The sequence below is a fragment of the Ursus americanus genome, chromosome X, assembly GCF_024610735.1.
Source record: "Ursus americanus isolate L20-20 chromosome X, mUrsAme1.1.p, whole genome shotgun sequence".
Lineage (NCBI taxonomy): Eukaryota > Metazoa > Chordata > Mammalia > Carnivora > Ursidae > Ursus > Ursus americanus.
The window spans coordinates 87,716,193-87,733,704 of record NC_142164.1 but is presented as its reverse complement, the minus strand read 5'-3'; the positions used below and the strand labels follow the sequence as shown (position 1 = coordinate 87,733,704).

Below are 17,512 nucleotides of genomic sequence, written 5' to 3'. Positions count from 1 at the left end.
TGGCCCTTCTCTTCACTACGTCTGTATCTTTGGGGTAAACACCCAGTAGTGCAATGGCTGGATCATAGGGTAGCTCAATTTTTAACTTTTTAAGGGACCTCCACACGGTTTTCCAGAGTGGCTGTACCAACTTGCATTCCCACCAACAATGTAGGAGGGATCCCCTTTCTCCACATCCTCTCCAACAATTGTTGTTTCTTGCCTTGTCTATTTTTGCCATTCTAACTGGCGTAAGGTGGTATCTCAGTGTGGTTTTGATTTGAATTTCCTTGATGGCTAATGATTTTGAACATTTTTTCATGTGTCTGTTAGCCATTTGTATGTCTTCATTGGAAAAGTGTCTGTTCATATCTTCTGCCCATTTTTTGATTTGTTTGTTTCTCATGTATTGAGTTTGAGAAGTTCTTTGTAGATCTTGGATACCAGTCCTTTATCTGTAGTGTCATTTGCAAATATATTCTCCCATTCCGTGGGCTGCCTCTTAGTTTTTCTGACTGTTTCCTTGGATGTGCAGAAACTTTTAATCTTGATGAAGTCCCATAAATTCATTTTATCTTTTGTTTCTCTTGCCTTTGGGGATGTGTCATGAAAAAGGTTGCTTTGGCTGATGTCGTAGAGGTTGCTGCCTATGTTCTCCTCTAGAATTTTGATGGATTCCTGTCTCACATCGAGGTCTTTCATCCATTTGGAGTTTATTTTTGTGTATGGTGTGAGATAGTGGTCAAGTTTCATTCTTTTGCATGTAGCTGTCCAATTTTCCCAGCACCATTTATTGAAGAGACTGTCTTTTTCCCACCGGATGTTTTTTCCTGCTTTATCAAATATTAGTTGCCCAAAGAGCTGAGGGTCCATTTCTGGGCTCTCTATTCTGTTCCATTGGTCTATGTGTCTGTTTTTGTGGGTCACTTATGTTTGATCTTTTGGGTCTTGCTTTCATGATTTGGTAGGCAGGTCTTGAGCAATTCTGAGCCTAGGGCTAATTATTCCTCATTACTGAGACAAGATCTTCCTGAGCACTTTATGCAATGCCCCATGAATTTGTTTTCCAGTCCGGCTGGTGGTTAACAGGCAGGGAGTGCTGGATACTGTTCCCTCTGATTCTTTTGGATGTCTTTCCTTGGCTCTGGGTAGTTTCCTCTCATAAATGCACTAATCATAACTCAGATGAATACTTCAGGGGACCCTCTACAGATCTCTGGGGTCCTCTCTCTGCACAGCTCTCTCTTCTTCAGTCCTCCGTCCTATGCACTTTAAGTGCCTAGGTCTCCTCGGATTCTCAGCTCTGTCTCCTCAATTCGGGGTATCTGCCTGCTCTGCCTCAGTTCTCCCTTCCTGTGCTGTGGCCTGGAAACTCTCTCAAGTCAGTAAGGTCAGGCAGTCATAGGGCTCACCCTGTTTGCTTCCTGTCTCTTAGGCCCTAAGAGTCCCATTTTCCTTTGTTGCCTGATGTCCAATGTCTTGAAAACTGTTCTTTCATGTAATTTTGTTTTTAAATTTTTTTGGTGATTTCAGGTGAGAGGGTAAATCTGGTCCTTGTTAGTCCATCTTGGCCAGAAGTAGAAGCTCCACATATTTAATGCCAGACTACTAGTCTACAGAGATTACTTTTTGTTTTCCTATTATTCTCTATTATAGATAAACTTTCATAAGCATATTTTTTGTGCTAGACCTGGCTGATCCTAAAAATCACATGGGGACCTTTTAAATAATACTGTCTTTTAAACTCACTCTTTGGATTTAGATTCAGGAAATCTGGAATGGAGCCCAGAAATCTATATTTTTAACAAGTTCCCCTGGTGAAAACTGGTCTTGAATTTGAGATGATTAAGGGTAGGGGGACTGTCTTATCTTCTTCATTGGAGAATAACACTCTGTTGGAAAGCTTCATGAAAATATTTGAGCCTTTATAATATGGACTTTGTGCACAATTCCACAAAATATAACTTTGCTTGGTTCCTATTTTGCAGTTCTTAGAAGTGGTAGGCAAGCGATGTGAAAAACTGGTATATCAAAATATTTCTAGTCCCAACGTTCAACTGTAATGTTCCAGTTTCATTTCCAACTTGTATATTCAATCAGCACATACAGTTACCAAGAGAGGTGTTCCTGGAGAAATGCTATAAATTAATGTGTAACTCAAATCTAATTTCATAAGGGAAATGATAGTATGATGGGGGTCTGATCCCTGAAATTAATAAATTAATGTATTCATTCAACCAACATTACCGCGATCCTGTCATGTGGGCAGGCACTCTGCTAGGCTCATAATGAATCAGACTGTTCATTAGTGAATAGACAATAGTGATGAGACAGACAGGGTCTCTCATGACTAGGGGGAAATTCACCTCAAACCAACTAGAGTTAACAACAGTTATTATTTTGTCTGCCCCAAACATTTCTTTGCTGAGAGGAACTGACTCACGTTCTCTCTGTTCCCAGGTTCCCAAATTCCAGGGAAGGGACTGGTCCAGCTTGGGCTGGGTGCCTACTCATGAACCTACCCCCAGCTTGGGGTAGACTCCTGGCCTTTCCTTGTTTACAGAAGCCTTTCCCCTTTTGTCCAAGCTAGTTCAAGTTTGGTCTTTATCACTTGCAACTAAGGGAATCTCAATCGACTGAGAGTAATTTCAGGGTGAAGTTGCATATGGGAAAACAAGGGTGTAATGGGAGTGTATCTTGTAGGGTAGATCTAACATAGTTGGACACATTAGAGAAGGTCCAAAATGCAAAAGAGATCAAATAGGCGTATCCTGCACAGTAATATAATGCTTTTAGTAAGACAACTAACCAAGCAAATGAAGCTGTATTAAATGTTTTAACAGAGAACTGTATTCCATTACTGAAAGTATCTATTTTACATCAAATAACTCCCATTTTTATGGCAACCAGTCAAAGGGAAAATATACACTTTCAGTAGGATCAAAGACGGAACAGAGAAGGGCTTCTTTAAGGAGACTTTTAGGGGAGACTCAGGGCCATTTTATGCTTTCTGCAAAAAGTAAGTCAGGGACACGCTTTCACTCAGTCTATGGGGTTGAGGTGGTGAGCCTCCATACAAAAGATCAGATGTTGTTGGGCTGCTTTAGAGTATGATGTTCACAGGACACTTCTGGCCCTCCTCGTGTCCCCTTCCAGCTTTCCTGTTTTGCTTGGCTGAACGTCACTGCTTCTTCTTGCCTTATCGCTCTATCATGACCGTTCTAGTTTAACAAACTGTGCTCAACTCCGTATTTACTTATTTGCTGTCAGCAGCCGTGGGGAAAGTGAGCTCTGGGAGGGGGCTGTGTCTTACCTGCCACTACAGCACTGGCTTCCAACACAGTGATTTGCACATAGTAGGCACTTAACAAACATTTGCTAAATGAGTGAATGAATATATAAGATGAATAAATGGATATGAGGCTTTCAGAGCCGGGTGGGATCTTGGCGTCATTTAGTCAAGTATGCTTCTGGCAATAATTGCTAAGCAAAGTATGAGCAGACTTGAAGTAATTTGCCCAAGGCACCCAAAGGCTGCTGCCGCCTGTGCTCTTAAGCCAAAGGGTTGTTTGGATGGCACCAAAAAGGGGTGAAGTGATCCACATGCCCCCTGCCTGCTGCAAGTGCTGGGCTAATATGGTAAAAGTGGCAGAGATCAGCACATGAGAATTATAACTGGAAACATCTAGAGTTGAGGGCTCTCTGGAAATCGCAGTCAGAGAATCACTGCTCTGTAGCTCTCCCTTTAATCTGGAAAGCAACTGGGCAAATTTCTTAAGTAGGGAATTTGTTTTTCTGTACCCCAATACCCCTTTTCTATGCTCTGAGGGAAAGATATGAATGCGTAAGTTTGAATGTTTTTTTTTTTTTACCCCCCTAAAGATAGGATTCCTCCCCAAAACATGGAACTTTTCTAATAGTCTTTATCTCAATGGGTAGCATCACTGTCCATCTGGTTGTGAAAATCTAAAGCTTAAGGGACATCCTTGGTAACTGTTTCTCCCTCAGTCCCACTGTCAATGTATTATCCAGGTCTATTTACTTTTTTGTTTAATCTGTTCACTTCTTTCCATTTGGTATCCAGGCCTCTAGCTCCCAGTTCCATCTGCTTTCCCTTGTCCTGAGGCAAGAACCTCCTCGCTGGTCTCCCTACAATCTCTCTCATCCTCCTCTAATCCAGTCTCTGGAGGGCATCTTTCTAAAATGCAAATCTGATCTTCTCCTGCTGCTTGAAACTCTTCAAGAGCCTCCCATTGTCTTTGAGATGATGAATAGAATGCTTGTTTCTTTCAACACTCGTTGTGTCCCCTTCCGCCAGGCACCATTTTCTACACCGCAGCAGCCGTGGTGCCTTCTTTCCATTCTGAAGCTATGCGAAGAGCCTTTCTGACTAGTGGGCTTCTGCACGTGCCACTTGGTTGGCCTGGATGGTCTCCACTCTGCCCTCCCGCCCCATGCCCCACACCCCACTTTGCTCGGTTAACACCAAGAAGCCCTTCCTCGGTCTTCCCCATCTATGAGGATTCTGTGAGAATGAGGTGGGTTCAGCATCAGTTTTATGCGGATGTTGTTCCTACACCCCGAGAAAATGAATTCATATTAAATAGGTAGATGTGAATGGAAGGAATGTTATATGTTAGCCACATTGCTCAGTTCTTGGAATGCCTTCCAAATTAGTCTTCCTCTGATTTTGTTGAAGGCAAAAGATCTTATAAGAGGATGTTTTTCACAATGTCATTAGACATTCGCTTTTTCAATAGCGGTGTTTCAAATTCTGCCCCAGAGGTTTTTCCTGGAGGACTGTACCAGGTAGGTCCTTTTTTGGTGACGTTGCAGAGCATTTGTGAAAGAAGAGGTGGGAGGAGGCCTCAGGCACAGCGTCGGGTGGGACAATCCTGGGTGCGGATTGGGAGGAGGTGGTGGAGGAACTGGAAACGGACCGCTTTAACACTGCCCATGCCCTCCTTCCCTCCCCACCTCCTAGTAGCGTAGGCTGAAGTTGGGTGCCCTGGTTCAGGCTGGGACTTTAGAGTCTAGAAAACTTACCATGGGCTCATCTGTGTTCTTCTGGAACTGGACCAGGCGGACTCTGGTCACATTCTCCATATCCATATCTCCGTTGGCGCTTTCTGGAGAATCACCATTTAAATAGGGAGAGGTGGGAGGAGGTGTGACCCTCAATGCTTCATCGCTGTAAACTTCATGTGCCACTACATCGTGAGTCTGAAGTAAGGCCTGGTAGTTTATGAAGAAAGTAAAATATTAATAACAACACTATTCCAGCAGAAATGTGTTATTTCAAATAAAGGCAGACATAATGCAATTTCAAACAACTTAGAAAGAATCATCTGTAAATAGAGGTGGCAAATTTGGGCTAGGGCTTACAATGGGACACATTTTTATTTTATTTTATTTTTTAAAGATTTTATTTATTTATTTGACAGAGAGACAGCCTGCGAGAGAGGGAACACAAGCAGGGGGAGTGGGAGAGGAAGAAGCAGGCTCCCAGCGGAGGAGCCTGATGCTGGGTTCGATCCCAGGACTCTGGGATCACACCCTGAGCCGAAGGCAGATGCTTAATGACTGAGCCACCCAGGCGCCCCTGGGACACATTTTTAAAAAGAAACAATGCAATAATTGGAGTTTTGAGCAAATATCTTTCTGGATGGTATTAACGAAGGACTCTTTTATATAACCCAAAGGATGAAGATAATTTGTAACATATGACTTAGTAAAAGAAATGAAAACACACACCAGTGTGCCTGAAAAAAATGTAATTTTCCAAAATATCACATATGATATGGAGCTCAAAGTCTAAATCTATGTAATGTTTTTGTTATTTTTATTTTTTGGAGCACTTGCCCAAATGAAAAATAAGTTAACATGTATTATTATGAATGTTTTTGCACAGCCTGGGAACAAAGAAACTGCATATGTCATCTTGGTGAAACTGAATAATCAAGATCCCTGGTTTCCCTAAACAAGGATATTCTTCCACTTACTGTACTTATTGGTTCATCAGAAAAAAGTTTTTAATAACCACGAATATTTGAACATTTCTACTTCAGAGAGAATTTAGCGGCCGAATATCTGTATGTTTGGAGCTTTGTACAGATTCTGTTTTCATGTGGGCTAATTACAAACTCAGGTCTATTTTAATCTGTGATCTGCACAGTAATGAAATATCTGGAGATAATGAAATGCAATTAAAATTACTTTAAAAGTATAACCCTTAGCATCTCAAATTAAGTTCCTTGATTGAAAAAGTCTGTTAAAGTCATGACTTGGCTCTTTTAATTTTAAAGGCATGCATATGAGGCAAAAATAAAAGGTAACAACGCAGTTGAATAATAAAGAAGGCAGTGTTGATCTGTCATCAGTAGAGCGTGTGCTTGAAGCAGGATCCGCGTTTGGGTTTCTGATGAAAATGGCAGCTAGTTTCAAGATCGCAGCGGGCTGGTCGACACTGAGGTGTGGATGAGGGGGTACTGAGCAGTGCACCGCTTGAGAGCAGGGCTCCACGAAAGCCCTGGGGACCTTGGCTTCTTGACCCCCGCCCTGACTGTACTCTGCACTGGTCCCCCAGGCCCAAGTGTGCTGGTTGTGCTCTGTGAGTAAATCCCTCTTTTCTTGGGTTAATTGGGCCACTTAAGAGACTAATATTTAGGGCAGAAAGCAAGAATCAATAATAGACAAACGGAAAAACTTCATCGGCTAATATTAGGTTCATCATACCAACCACAGATGTAGCTTCCATAATGAGGGAATTTTCAAAAACAGGCTTTGTGTAACTGGAGGCTATAGAGCCTGGCAAGCAGAAACCAAGCTTTCATCAGGAGAATGTGTTACATGGGTTGGGGAAAGTGTTTATGCTGCTTTTTGCAAATGAGTTCTACTCACCGTTTTAAATTATGTAAGCAAACATTTGTATTTAGTGTATTATTTATAAGGAAGGATAAGTCCCAACAATCACAAAATAATACCCAAACAGAACATTAATAGAAAAAAGTTCAAATTATGTCACCAAATTAGGTCATTCTTTTTTTTTTTATTTTAATGTTTTTTTATTATATTATGTTAGTCACCATACAGTACATCCCTGGTTTCTGATGTAAAGTTCGATGATTTATGAGTTGCGTATAACACCCAGTGCACCATGCAATATGTGCCCTCCTTACTACCCATCACCAGTCTATCCCAAACCCCCACTCCCCTCCCCTCTGAGGCTCTCAGTTTGTTTCTCAGAGTCCATAGTCTCTCATGCTTCATTCCCCCTTCTGATTACCCCCCCTTTCTTTATCCCTTTCTTCCCCTATCGATCTTCCTAGTTCTTATGTTCCATAGATGAGAGAAATCATATAATTGTCTTTCTCTGCTTGACGTATTTCACTTAGCATTATCTCCTCCAGTGCTGTCCATGTTGCAGCAAATGTTGAGAACTCATTCTTTCTGATAGCTGAGTAATATTCCATTGTATATATGGACCACAACTTCTTAATCCAGTCATCTGTCGAAGGGCATCTCGGTTCCTTCCACGATTTAGCTATTGTGGACAACGCTGCTATGAACATTGGGGTGCATATGGCCCTTCTCTTCACTACGTCTGTATCTTTGGGGTAAATACCCAGTAGTGCAAATGGCTGGGTCATAGGATAGCTCCATTTTTAAGGGACCTCCACACTGTTTTCCAGAGTGGCTGTACCAACTTGCATTCCCACCAACAATGTAGGAGGGATCCCCTTTCTCCACATCCTCTCCAGCAATTGTTGTTTCTTGCCTTGTCAATTTTTGCCATTCCAACTGGCGTAAGGTGGTATCTTAGTGTGGTTTTGATTTGAATTTCCCTGATGGCTAATGATTTTGAACATTTCTTCATGTGTCTGTTAGCCATTTGTATGTCATCATTGGAAAAGTGTCTGTTCATATCTTCTGCCCATTTTATGATTTGTTTGATTCTCGCGTATTGAGTTTGAGAAGTTCTTTGTAGATCTTGGATACCAGTCTGTTATCTGTAGCATCATTTGCAAATATATTCTCCCATTCCGTGGGCTGCCTCTTAGTTTTTTTGACTGTTTCCTTGGCTGTGCAGAAGGTTTTTATCTTGATGAAGTCCCACAAGTTCATTTTATCTTTTGTTTCTCTTGCCTTTGGAGATGTGTCATGAAAAAGGTTGTTTTGGCCAATGTCATAGAGGTTGCTGCCTATGTTCTCCTCTAGGATTTTGATGGATTCCTGTCTCACTTCGAGGTCTTTCATCCATTTGGAGTTTATCTTTGTGTATGCTGTGAGAGAGTGGTCAAGTTTCATTCTTTTGCATGTAGCTGTCCAATTTTCCCAGCACCATTTATTGAAGAGACTGTCTTTTTTCCACTGGATGTTTTTTCCTGCTTTATCAAAGATTAGTTGCCCAAAGAGCCGAGGGTCCATTTCTGGGTTCTCTATTCTGTTCCATTGGTCTATGTGTCTGTTTTTAGGCCAGTACCATGCTGTCTTTGTGATCACAGCTTTGTAGTACAGCTCGAAATCCAGCACAGTGATGCCCCCAGCTTTGTTTTTCCTTTTCAACAGTTCCTTGGCGATTCGGGGCCTTTTCTGGTTCCACACAAATTTAAGGACTATTTGTTCCAGTTCCTTGAAAAATGTCATCGGTATTTTGATCGGGATAGCGTTGAAAGTGTAGATTGCTCTGGGTAGCATGGACATTTTAACTATGTTAATTCTTCCGATCCATGAGCATGGAATATTTTTCCATCTTTTTGTGTCTTCCTCAATGTCTTTCAAGAGTAATTTATAGTTTCTAGAATATAGGTCCTTTACGTCTCTGGTTAAGTAAATTCCAAGGTAACGTATGGTTCTTGGTGCTATTGTAAATGGGATGAATTCCCTAATTTCTCTTTCTTCAGTCTCATTATTCGTGTATAGAAATGCAACTGATTTCTGAGCACTGATTTTGTATCCCGCCACATTACTGAATTGCTCTCTAACTTCTAATAGTTTGGGAGTGGATTCTTTTGGGTTTTCCATATAGAGTATCATGTCATCTGCAAAGAGAGACATTTTGACTTATTCTTTGCCGATTTGGATACCTTTTATCCCTTTTTGTTGTCTGATTGCTGTTGCAAGGACTTCTAGTACTATGTTGAATAATAGTGGCGAGAGTGGGCATCCTTGTCGTGTTCCTGATCTTAAGGGAAAGGCTTCCAGCATTTCCCCATTGAGAATAATATTTGCTGTAGGCTTTTCATAGATGGCTTTTATGAGATTGAGGAATATACCCTCTATCCCTACACTCTGAAGGGTTTTAATCAGGAAAGGATGCTGTATTTTGTCAAATGCTTTTTCTGCATCTATTGAGAGAATCATATGATTTTTGAATTTTTCTTTCTGGATAAAATCTAAGACACTGATAGATTTGCGAATGTTGAACCACCTTTGCATCCCAGGGATGAATCCCACTTGGTCATGATGGATAATCCTTTTAACGTACTGTTGGATTCTATTAGCCAGGATATCTTGTTGAGGATTTTGGCGTCCATATTCATTAGGGAAATCGGTCTGTAATTCTTTTTGATGGGGTCTTTGCCTGGTTTGGGGATCAAGGTAATATTGGCCTCACAATCATAATCAATTGGCCTGTTTAAAAAATCAATTTCTTCCTGTTTCAGTCTTGGTAGTTTATAGGTTTCCAGGAAGGCCTCCATCTCTTCCAGATTGCTTAATTTATTGGCATAAAGCTGTTGATAAAAGCTTCTAATAATCCTTCCAATTTCATTGGTGTTGGTTGTGACCTCTCCTTTTTCATTCATAATTTTATTAATTTGGGTCCTTTCTCTATTCTTTTGGATAAGTCTTGCCAGTGGTCCGTCAATTTTATTAATTCTCTCAAAGAACCAGCTTCTAGTTCTGTTGATTTGCTCTACTGTACTCCTGGTTTCTAATTCATTGATCTCTGCTCTAATCTTGGTCAACTGCTTCCTCGTGCGTGGATTAGGCCTGTCCCTCTGTTGCTGTTCCAGCTTCTTGAGGTGAGAATATAAAAACTGCATTTTAGATTTTTCTATTCTTTTGAGTGAGGCTTGGATGGCTATGTATTTCCCCCTTAGGACTGCCTTTGCAGTATCCCATAGGTTTTGGACCGTTGTGTTTTCATTCTCGTTGGTCTCCATAAATTGTTTAAATTGATTTTTGATTTCCTGGTTTATCGAGTCATTCCTGAGCAGGATGGTTCTTAGTCTCCAAGTGTTTGAGTTTCTTCCAAATTTTTCCTTGTGGTTGAGTTCCAATTTCAGAGCGTTGTGGTCTGAGAATATGCAGGGGATAATTTCAATCTTTTGGTATCGGTTGAGGCCTGTTTTGTGACCCAGAACATGGTCTGTTCTTGAGAATGTTCCATAGGCATTAGAATAGAATGAGTATTCTTTGGTTCTGGGGTGTAGTGTTCTATATATATCTATGAGGTCCAACTCGTTGAGTATGGCATTCAAAGCTCTTGTTTCTTTGCTGATTTCTTGCTTAGGTGATCTGTCTATTGCTGATAGTGGAGTGTTGAGGTGCCCTACTATTAGCGTATTTTTATCTATATGTCTCTTTATTGTGGTTAAGAGTTGGCTTGTGTATCTTGCTGCTCCCCTGTTGGGGGCATAGATATTTATAACTGTCATATCCACTTGTTGGATACATCCTTTAAGAATAATGTAGTGCCCTTCTGTGTCTCTAACTATAGTCTTTAGTTTAAAATCCAATCTGTCTGATATGAGAATTGCTACCCCAGCTTTCTTTTGAGGTCCATTGGCATGAAAGATGGTATTCCATCCCTTTACTCTCAGTCTGGATGTATCTTTAGGTTCAAAATGAGTCTCTTGTAGACAGCAAATGGATGGGTCATGTCTTTTTATCCAATCTGCAACCCTGTGGCATCTTATGGGAGCATTTACGCCATTTACATTGAGACTGATTATTGAGAGAGATGATTTTAATGATGCCATGTTGCCAGTAAAGTCTTTGTTTCTATAGATTGTGACTTTCTGTTCTGTATCACTCTTGGGGCCTTTTTACTTTTATAGAACCCCCCTTAATATCTCCTGTAGGGCTGGTTTTGTGGTTATGAAATTGGTCAATGACTGGCGATTCTGGAAGGTCTTTATCTCTCCATCAATTCTGAATGACAGCCTTGCTGGATGAAGGATCCTTGGCTGCATGTGTTTCTCTGAAAGAGCTTAAAAAATGCCCCCCCCCAACCGTTTCTCTCATTCCAGGTCTGTGTAGACAGGTCTGACATAATTCTGATACCTTTGCCATGGTACGTGAGAAATTTCTTTGCCCTGGCCGCTTTCAATACTGTATCCTTGGATCTAATATTTGCGAATTGCACTATGACGTGATGCGGTGTAGGTTTGTCGTGGTTGAGCTTGGGAGGGGTCCTCTCTGCCTCTTGGACACAAATATTTGTTTCCCTTGCTAGATTAGGGAAGTTTTCAGCTACAATTTGTTCAGATATCTCTTCTAGACCTCTGTTTTTCTCCACCCCCTCAGGGATGCTGATGATTCTGACATTGGAACGTTTCATTGAGTCAGTAATCTCCCGTAACCTACATTCCTGAGCATGGATTTTTTTGAGTCCAGATTCTATTCTAGCTTTCTCTTCTACTAACCATCCTCCAATTCACTGATACGTTCTTCTGCCTCATTCACCGTGGCCGTCAGAGCCTCTAGTTTTGACTGCATTTGGCTCATAGAATTTTTAATTTCTGCCAGATTCGCTCTCATTTCCACCCTTAGAGATTCTATATTCTCATTAACATTTTCGTTAATACTTTTTTCAAGTCTACACATCATCTTGACCATTGTTACTCTGAATTCCATTTCTGATAATTTGGTTATATCCATATCCATTAGTTCTGTGGCAGAGGCCACAGACTCATTGTCTTTTCTTTGCTGGGGGGGATTTCTCCTTCTCGTCATTCTGATGAGGAGAGGTTGCGGGGTTGTCCAGAGCCCATATAATTGACCGGGACCCAGGCCGTGCGCCCTTGTTTTATAGGGATCTTAGGGATGTGGGCTTCTTGATTTTTCAGCCTGCCTTCTGGGGGAGGGGCCTGCTGCGCCAATACTCAGGCAACCCTGTTTGGGTAGAGTCTCTGTGTCCCCTGTGAGGGGGGATGGCGATGGGCACACTGTGAGCCGGTATTTCCAGGCTTTTGTTCTCTGGCAGCTTTCCTTGGTGGTTTGCTGTGCCTCTTCTGAGAGTCAGAGCAGCAGTGGCTGAATCTCAGCCTCTGTCTCAGAACATAGGGATCGCGGACCATTCTCCACTGATGTTCTGGCCACTTTAACTCTGTTTCTGTTGGTGCTGCTCAACCCTGCAGCGTCCCGGGATGTGCGCCCCACACCCGGCGTCCCAGCCCTCACTTCCAGGGCCGGTGCGTCTCTGTCCTTTGTGTTTCTAACACCGCCAGCCGCCCCTGTGCACTCCTGGAGCTCCCGGTCTCAGTCTGGTTCCAGTGAGCACACCGGAGTTCCGTGAGAAGTCTGGTGGCACGTTCCCTGGCTCACGTTCTCAGTCTGTTCTCTTGTGGGTGCCGGTCCACGAGTCCGCCCGCTCCCCCATCAGGTGGCTACCACTTCCCGGTGCCCGAATGCGGCGGCTCCTTCCCCCTTCCGTTTATGTTCCGATATCTGTGCTGGCTTCATGGCTCCCCGCTTCGTACCTCAATACTCAGCGCTGGAGATGTTCATTTGTAGAGATCCAGATGTATCTTCCTGCATCTCAGGCTGATTCCGTGGATGTTCAGGCTGGTCTGGTACCTATCCAGCTCGACTCAGGGGACCGGCTGAAAAAGGGGTCCCCTACTCCTCTGCCATCTTAACTCCCCTCCTCCAAATTAGGTAATTCTTTTTTTTTTTTAATATTTTATTTATTTATTTGACAGAGATAGAGACAGCCAGCGAGAGAGGGAACACAAGCAGTGGGAGTGGGAGAGGAAGAAGCAGGCTCATAGCGGAGGAGCCTGATGTGGGGCCCGATCCCGGAACGCCGGGATCACGCCCTGAGCCGAAGGCAGACGCTTTAACCGCTGTGCCACCCAGGTGCCCCCAAATTAGGTAATTCTTAATGCTAACCACGATTTGCCACTGTAAAGACTGCTATCACAAAATAAAACTTACCCCCAAAGTTCGAACGTATACGCAAACAGAAACAAAAAGGGCTACTTATAGATTGTTTAAAGAAGCCAGTGAAAAAGAGTATATAAGTGGTGCCTGGGTGGCTCAGCTGATTAAGTGTCTGAGTCTTGATTTCAGCTCAGGTCATGATGTCAGGGTCACGAGATGGAGCCCCTCAACAGCTCCATGCTCAGCTCCGTGGGGAATCTGCTTGAGTATTCATTCTCTCTCTCCCTCCTCCTCTGCCCCTCCCCCCTGCTAGCACATGCATGTGCATGCTCTCTAAAATCAATAAATCTAAAAAAAAGAAAAAGAATATGCAGAACAAAAAAAAGGAAAATCTAAGTTTGAATACTTTTCTTAAATATGTTGACGTATAATTGAGCAATTGTTACTAAGCTGAAATAGCTGTTAGTTTTAATTACATAAGAATTGTGTAATAGGAAAAATACTTTCACTTTTTGTACTCTAGTAAGGACATGGACAAGATGACTAACAACTTTAGACTATGGTGAAAAAAGTATCTAATTACTTTAACATGAACAGGAAAAATATGAATTTTATGCTTGAGAAGTGGCTCCTCTGGCTTAATTATAAATCATACAATAGACCACTAAATAATAAAAATATCATGATAACCTAAGGTGATTTTAACCATCTTGTTTTTTGAGAACGTAGGATACAAATTTGCTTTTAAAATCTTCTGTTCTAGATCTTTCTTTCTTTCCTTCCTTTTTTTTTTTTTTTAAATTAAGTAGGCTCTATGCCCAGTGTGGGGCTTGAACTCATGACCCCGAGATAAAGAGCTGCATGCTCTAGTGACTGAGTCAGCCAGGCTAGATCCTATTTTCTTAAAGAAAAAAAAAAAGCATTAACTTTGTTAACTTTCTATTTTATTAATATTTGTCTTTAGCCTTAATGTTTTATATTTTACAACTGCAATAAGCAAAGGATCTATTAATTCTTTTGTAAAAAAGTCTTTCAAATGGAATAACTGAAAAAGGGATTAGTGTGATAGTATTTTTTATCATGACCTCTAAAGATAGAATATAGACTTTAAAACATAATGTAAATCTATTCCCTTTTATTCTTTAATTACTATAAATATTCACAAGTATCTGTATTTTTAAGTGTCAGGTAATTCAATGTTAAACCCTCATGTTTTAATGATCAGAAAGCAAGGAAAAAGCCAACTAGTTGAGTAAGTGCGAAATGATAACTATGCTAAGAATAACTCTCAAACCTCAGTATAATAAAAACATAAGCATTACAATATTTCCCTTTAAGCTATTAATATTTCTTTAAAAACACCAGGATATTGAAACCATGACTTCAAAATGCTTATAAGATAAAAGCTCCAGCACTTAAAAGTTTATTTAACATAGTATATATAGCTCAGAAGCATATTTTCCACATGGGATATTATCTAAACATATGCTTATTTGGAAATGGCCAGTGAGCTCAAGTTAAGTTTATAGGAAACTGGACCCTCATTACAGGTCAACCAACGTTTAAGAGCATGGGCTTTGGAGCCTGCGAGATCTGGGTTTTGAACCCCAGCGAGGCCACTTACTAGGTGAGTGACCTCTAGCAAGCCTTGTTACCTTTCTAGGGCAGTTTCCTCTCTGAACTGTAAAATGGGGTTAGCCACACTCCCTCACATCCCAGCCACCAGCAAGTCCTGTCGTGTTCAGCCATCTCCAGTGTTGAATCCCAGCCTGCCCATTTTAGACCAGCCCCATCCTTTTCCAAGCCTCTACCACCTATCACAACAGCCTTCGAATTGGCCTCCCTCTTTTAATTCTCATCCCCACCAGAATCCATTCTCTGCACATCAGCCCCAAGGATCTCTCAAGCGCAGATCTGATCATATTTTCCTGCTTGTAGTCACTCAGTGTTGCCCTGCTGCAATCAGGAGAAAATCCGGACTCCTTACCATAGCCTGGAAGACCTAACTGGGTCTGGCCTCTTCCAATCTCTCTTCTTCTTCTTTTTTTTTAAGATTTTATTTATTTATTGAGAGAGAGAGAGAGCGCGCACGCATGAGTGGGGTGGAGGGGGAGAGAGAGAATCTTGAGCAGACTCCCTATTTAGCATGGAGTCTGACACAGGGTTCCATCTCATAACCCCGAGAATTCTTTTTTAGTGAAAACTGTCTCCAGTTTGAGTTCTCTGTGGTTTAAGTACCATACACAGTTCTAGTGACTTAAGAACTATCCTAGCAGGAAGCAAATCCCTTGTGTGATGACCACACAGTCCTTGAAGAGCGACCTTAGGAAAAGCATCTTTAAGACTATGACACAAAGTAAACAAAAAGGATCTTGATGTATTTGGTATTACCTGGTACTGTAATCTTAACAGTCTAATTATTATATGAGTAATGACGTATCTGATAAAGATGGCCACGTTTCATGAGGATTATTAAAACCTTCTTTTGAAAGTGAGGTTTTAGTTCTATAGAAGTTTCATTGGTACTTACCATGAAATGAGGTTGTGTTAAAATACGCTTTAGTTCTTTTGCATCATTGTTCTCAGGGTAACATGAAATTTCCTCCAATACCTAAAAAATAAGCAAGATGTATAATAGTATAAGCAGGATGCCAGCTTTAGAAAATAGAGAATTCTTTTAAATTAAAAATTATGAACAGATTTTTTACAGCAGGCAAAACAATTACTTTGGAAAAAATTCATCACTTTATTAAATGTTATCAATATAAAAGAACTCTATTGATGGCAATAAAAAATAAAACAAATTGCTATAATTTCTCTGAATATATTACCCAACTATAACCTGAAACGTTATTGAAAAATACAAAACAAAATGATACGTCCACAATACATATTTACTACAGGTGTAAGTAACTGAATTAACTTAATGGGAAAATATCTCTACAAATCTTTTCCCAAACTCACTATCAAAATGAATGTGTATTATAAGTTAATAGCAGCTTTTTAAATATTAACAAAACAGTCGGTTCCTTTCAGAAAGATTAAAATGGCACAGGCTCACATAAAAAACCATTTAAAGAAAAGAAACACTTAAGTCATTTTCCTGCAGTCTGGCAGAGTCGTTGTTATTCTCCATACATATCTCCTCACATAGAGGAAACTATGCCTCTGCCAATAGTTCCTAGTATTAACTGCCAGGGAATCCAAGAGAATAGTTAATACAAAAAACCAAAAAAAAAAACAAAACTAAAAACCACTGAAAACTTCTCTTTCCACTCTAAAAGTTATCCGTTACCATCAGGCTGAAGTTTCTCCATTTAAAATTTGACTATGTGACAGGAGACCCGGGGAACGCCTCGTTGCTCTTCCCCCCCCCACCCCCGAGTAAACATACTGCTGCGGTTCTAACCGTAGATGGCTGGACTCACAGAGCAGTTACACACATCGCGCTCCGTTCCTAGAGTTGAGCCAATCAGAGTCGGCTTCAGCAGGACTGCGTGTCAGGGGCACGCAAGTCATCCACCCAGAGGAACCTCTTGCCTCATCTTGGAGAATCTTAATACTGGGGCAAGAAGGAGCATTAAGGGGTCACTTAGATGACCTTCAAGGCTTAGATTTCACAGGCATCTAAGCGCTACTCAATCACCTCCTCAGGGAAGAAGGAAAAAGACCAAACAAACACTACAGGGTTTCTTTCTTATCTAAAGGAACCCTCAGCAAGTGCTGGTTATGCTATTAATTCATATTGTGTAATGAAGATAAGCAAATTCTCCTCGGTGTATTTTTTGCTTTGAGTGTCTCTACCAGTGAAATGAAAGGATGAAACTATGTGTTTTCTCTGGTCCCCTGCTACTCTCACAGTCTAATTTTAAACAGCGAGGTGTCATCCCCTAAGCCAGAGAGAAGCTCTCCTGGCTGGTGCCCTTGACTGCATGGGCAGGCCCAGCAGCACCCTTGGTCTTATTTCTCAACAAGATGCTCTCTAGTGCAGGCGTGGTGTTTAAAATCTGGTAGGGAAGGGATTCTGTCTTTCATACTCTTTTCACTTAGTAGTCTCACTGTATAAAAACTGTTTTTAAAGTAAATGTTAATTTGCATTCAGACTTTTATAACACCAAAAAGTGAAAAAAAATAACAAACCCAAAAACTATGTGTCTAACAACGGAGGAGTTGCTAATTCATTATAATTTAGTAATAACAAAGAAGATTTATGCCCTCATTAGAATTCATATTTATGAAGACCAAATATAAACATTGGAAAAATGATTATATAACGTCAGGTAAGAAAAAGATACATTCTGATTGCAGCAACATGAAATTTATATGCAAAAAAATAAAAAATAAAATTTATATGCAAGTGGTAGTGATTGGAAGTATATGTGCAGAAATGAAAATTACTGTGTTAGGGTGCTGTGATTATGGA

At 41.0% G+C, this 17,512-nt stretch overlaps 1 protein-coding gene across 8 annotated transcripts in view; it reads right to left on the bottom strand.

The window, feature by feature from the left end:
* The window catches only part of CASK (calcium/calmodulin dependent serine protein kinase), a 349,106-nt gene that overhangs the window by 50,150 nt on the left and 281,444 nt on the right, over positions 1–17,512 (bottom strand). For all 8 annotated transcript variants that reach the window (XM_087859504.1, XM_087859498.1, XM_087859502.1 and 5 more), the window contains exons 13-14: positions 15,620–15,700; positions 5,026–5,214 (exon numbers count right to left, since the gene is read on the bottom strand). In XM_087859504.1, coding sequence (XP_087715630.1) covers positions 5,026–5,214; positions 15,620–15,700 — 270 coding nt within the window. The remainder of the gene's footprint in view (positions 1–5,025; positions 5,215–15,619; positions 15,701–17,512) is intronic.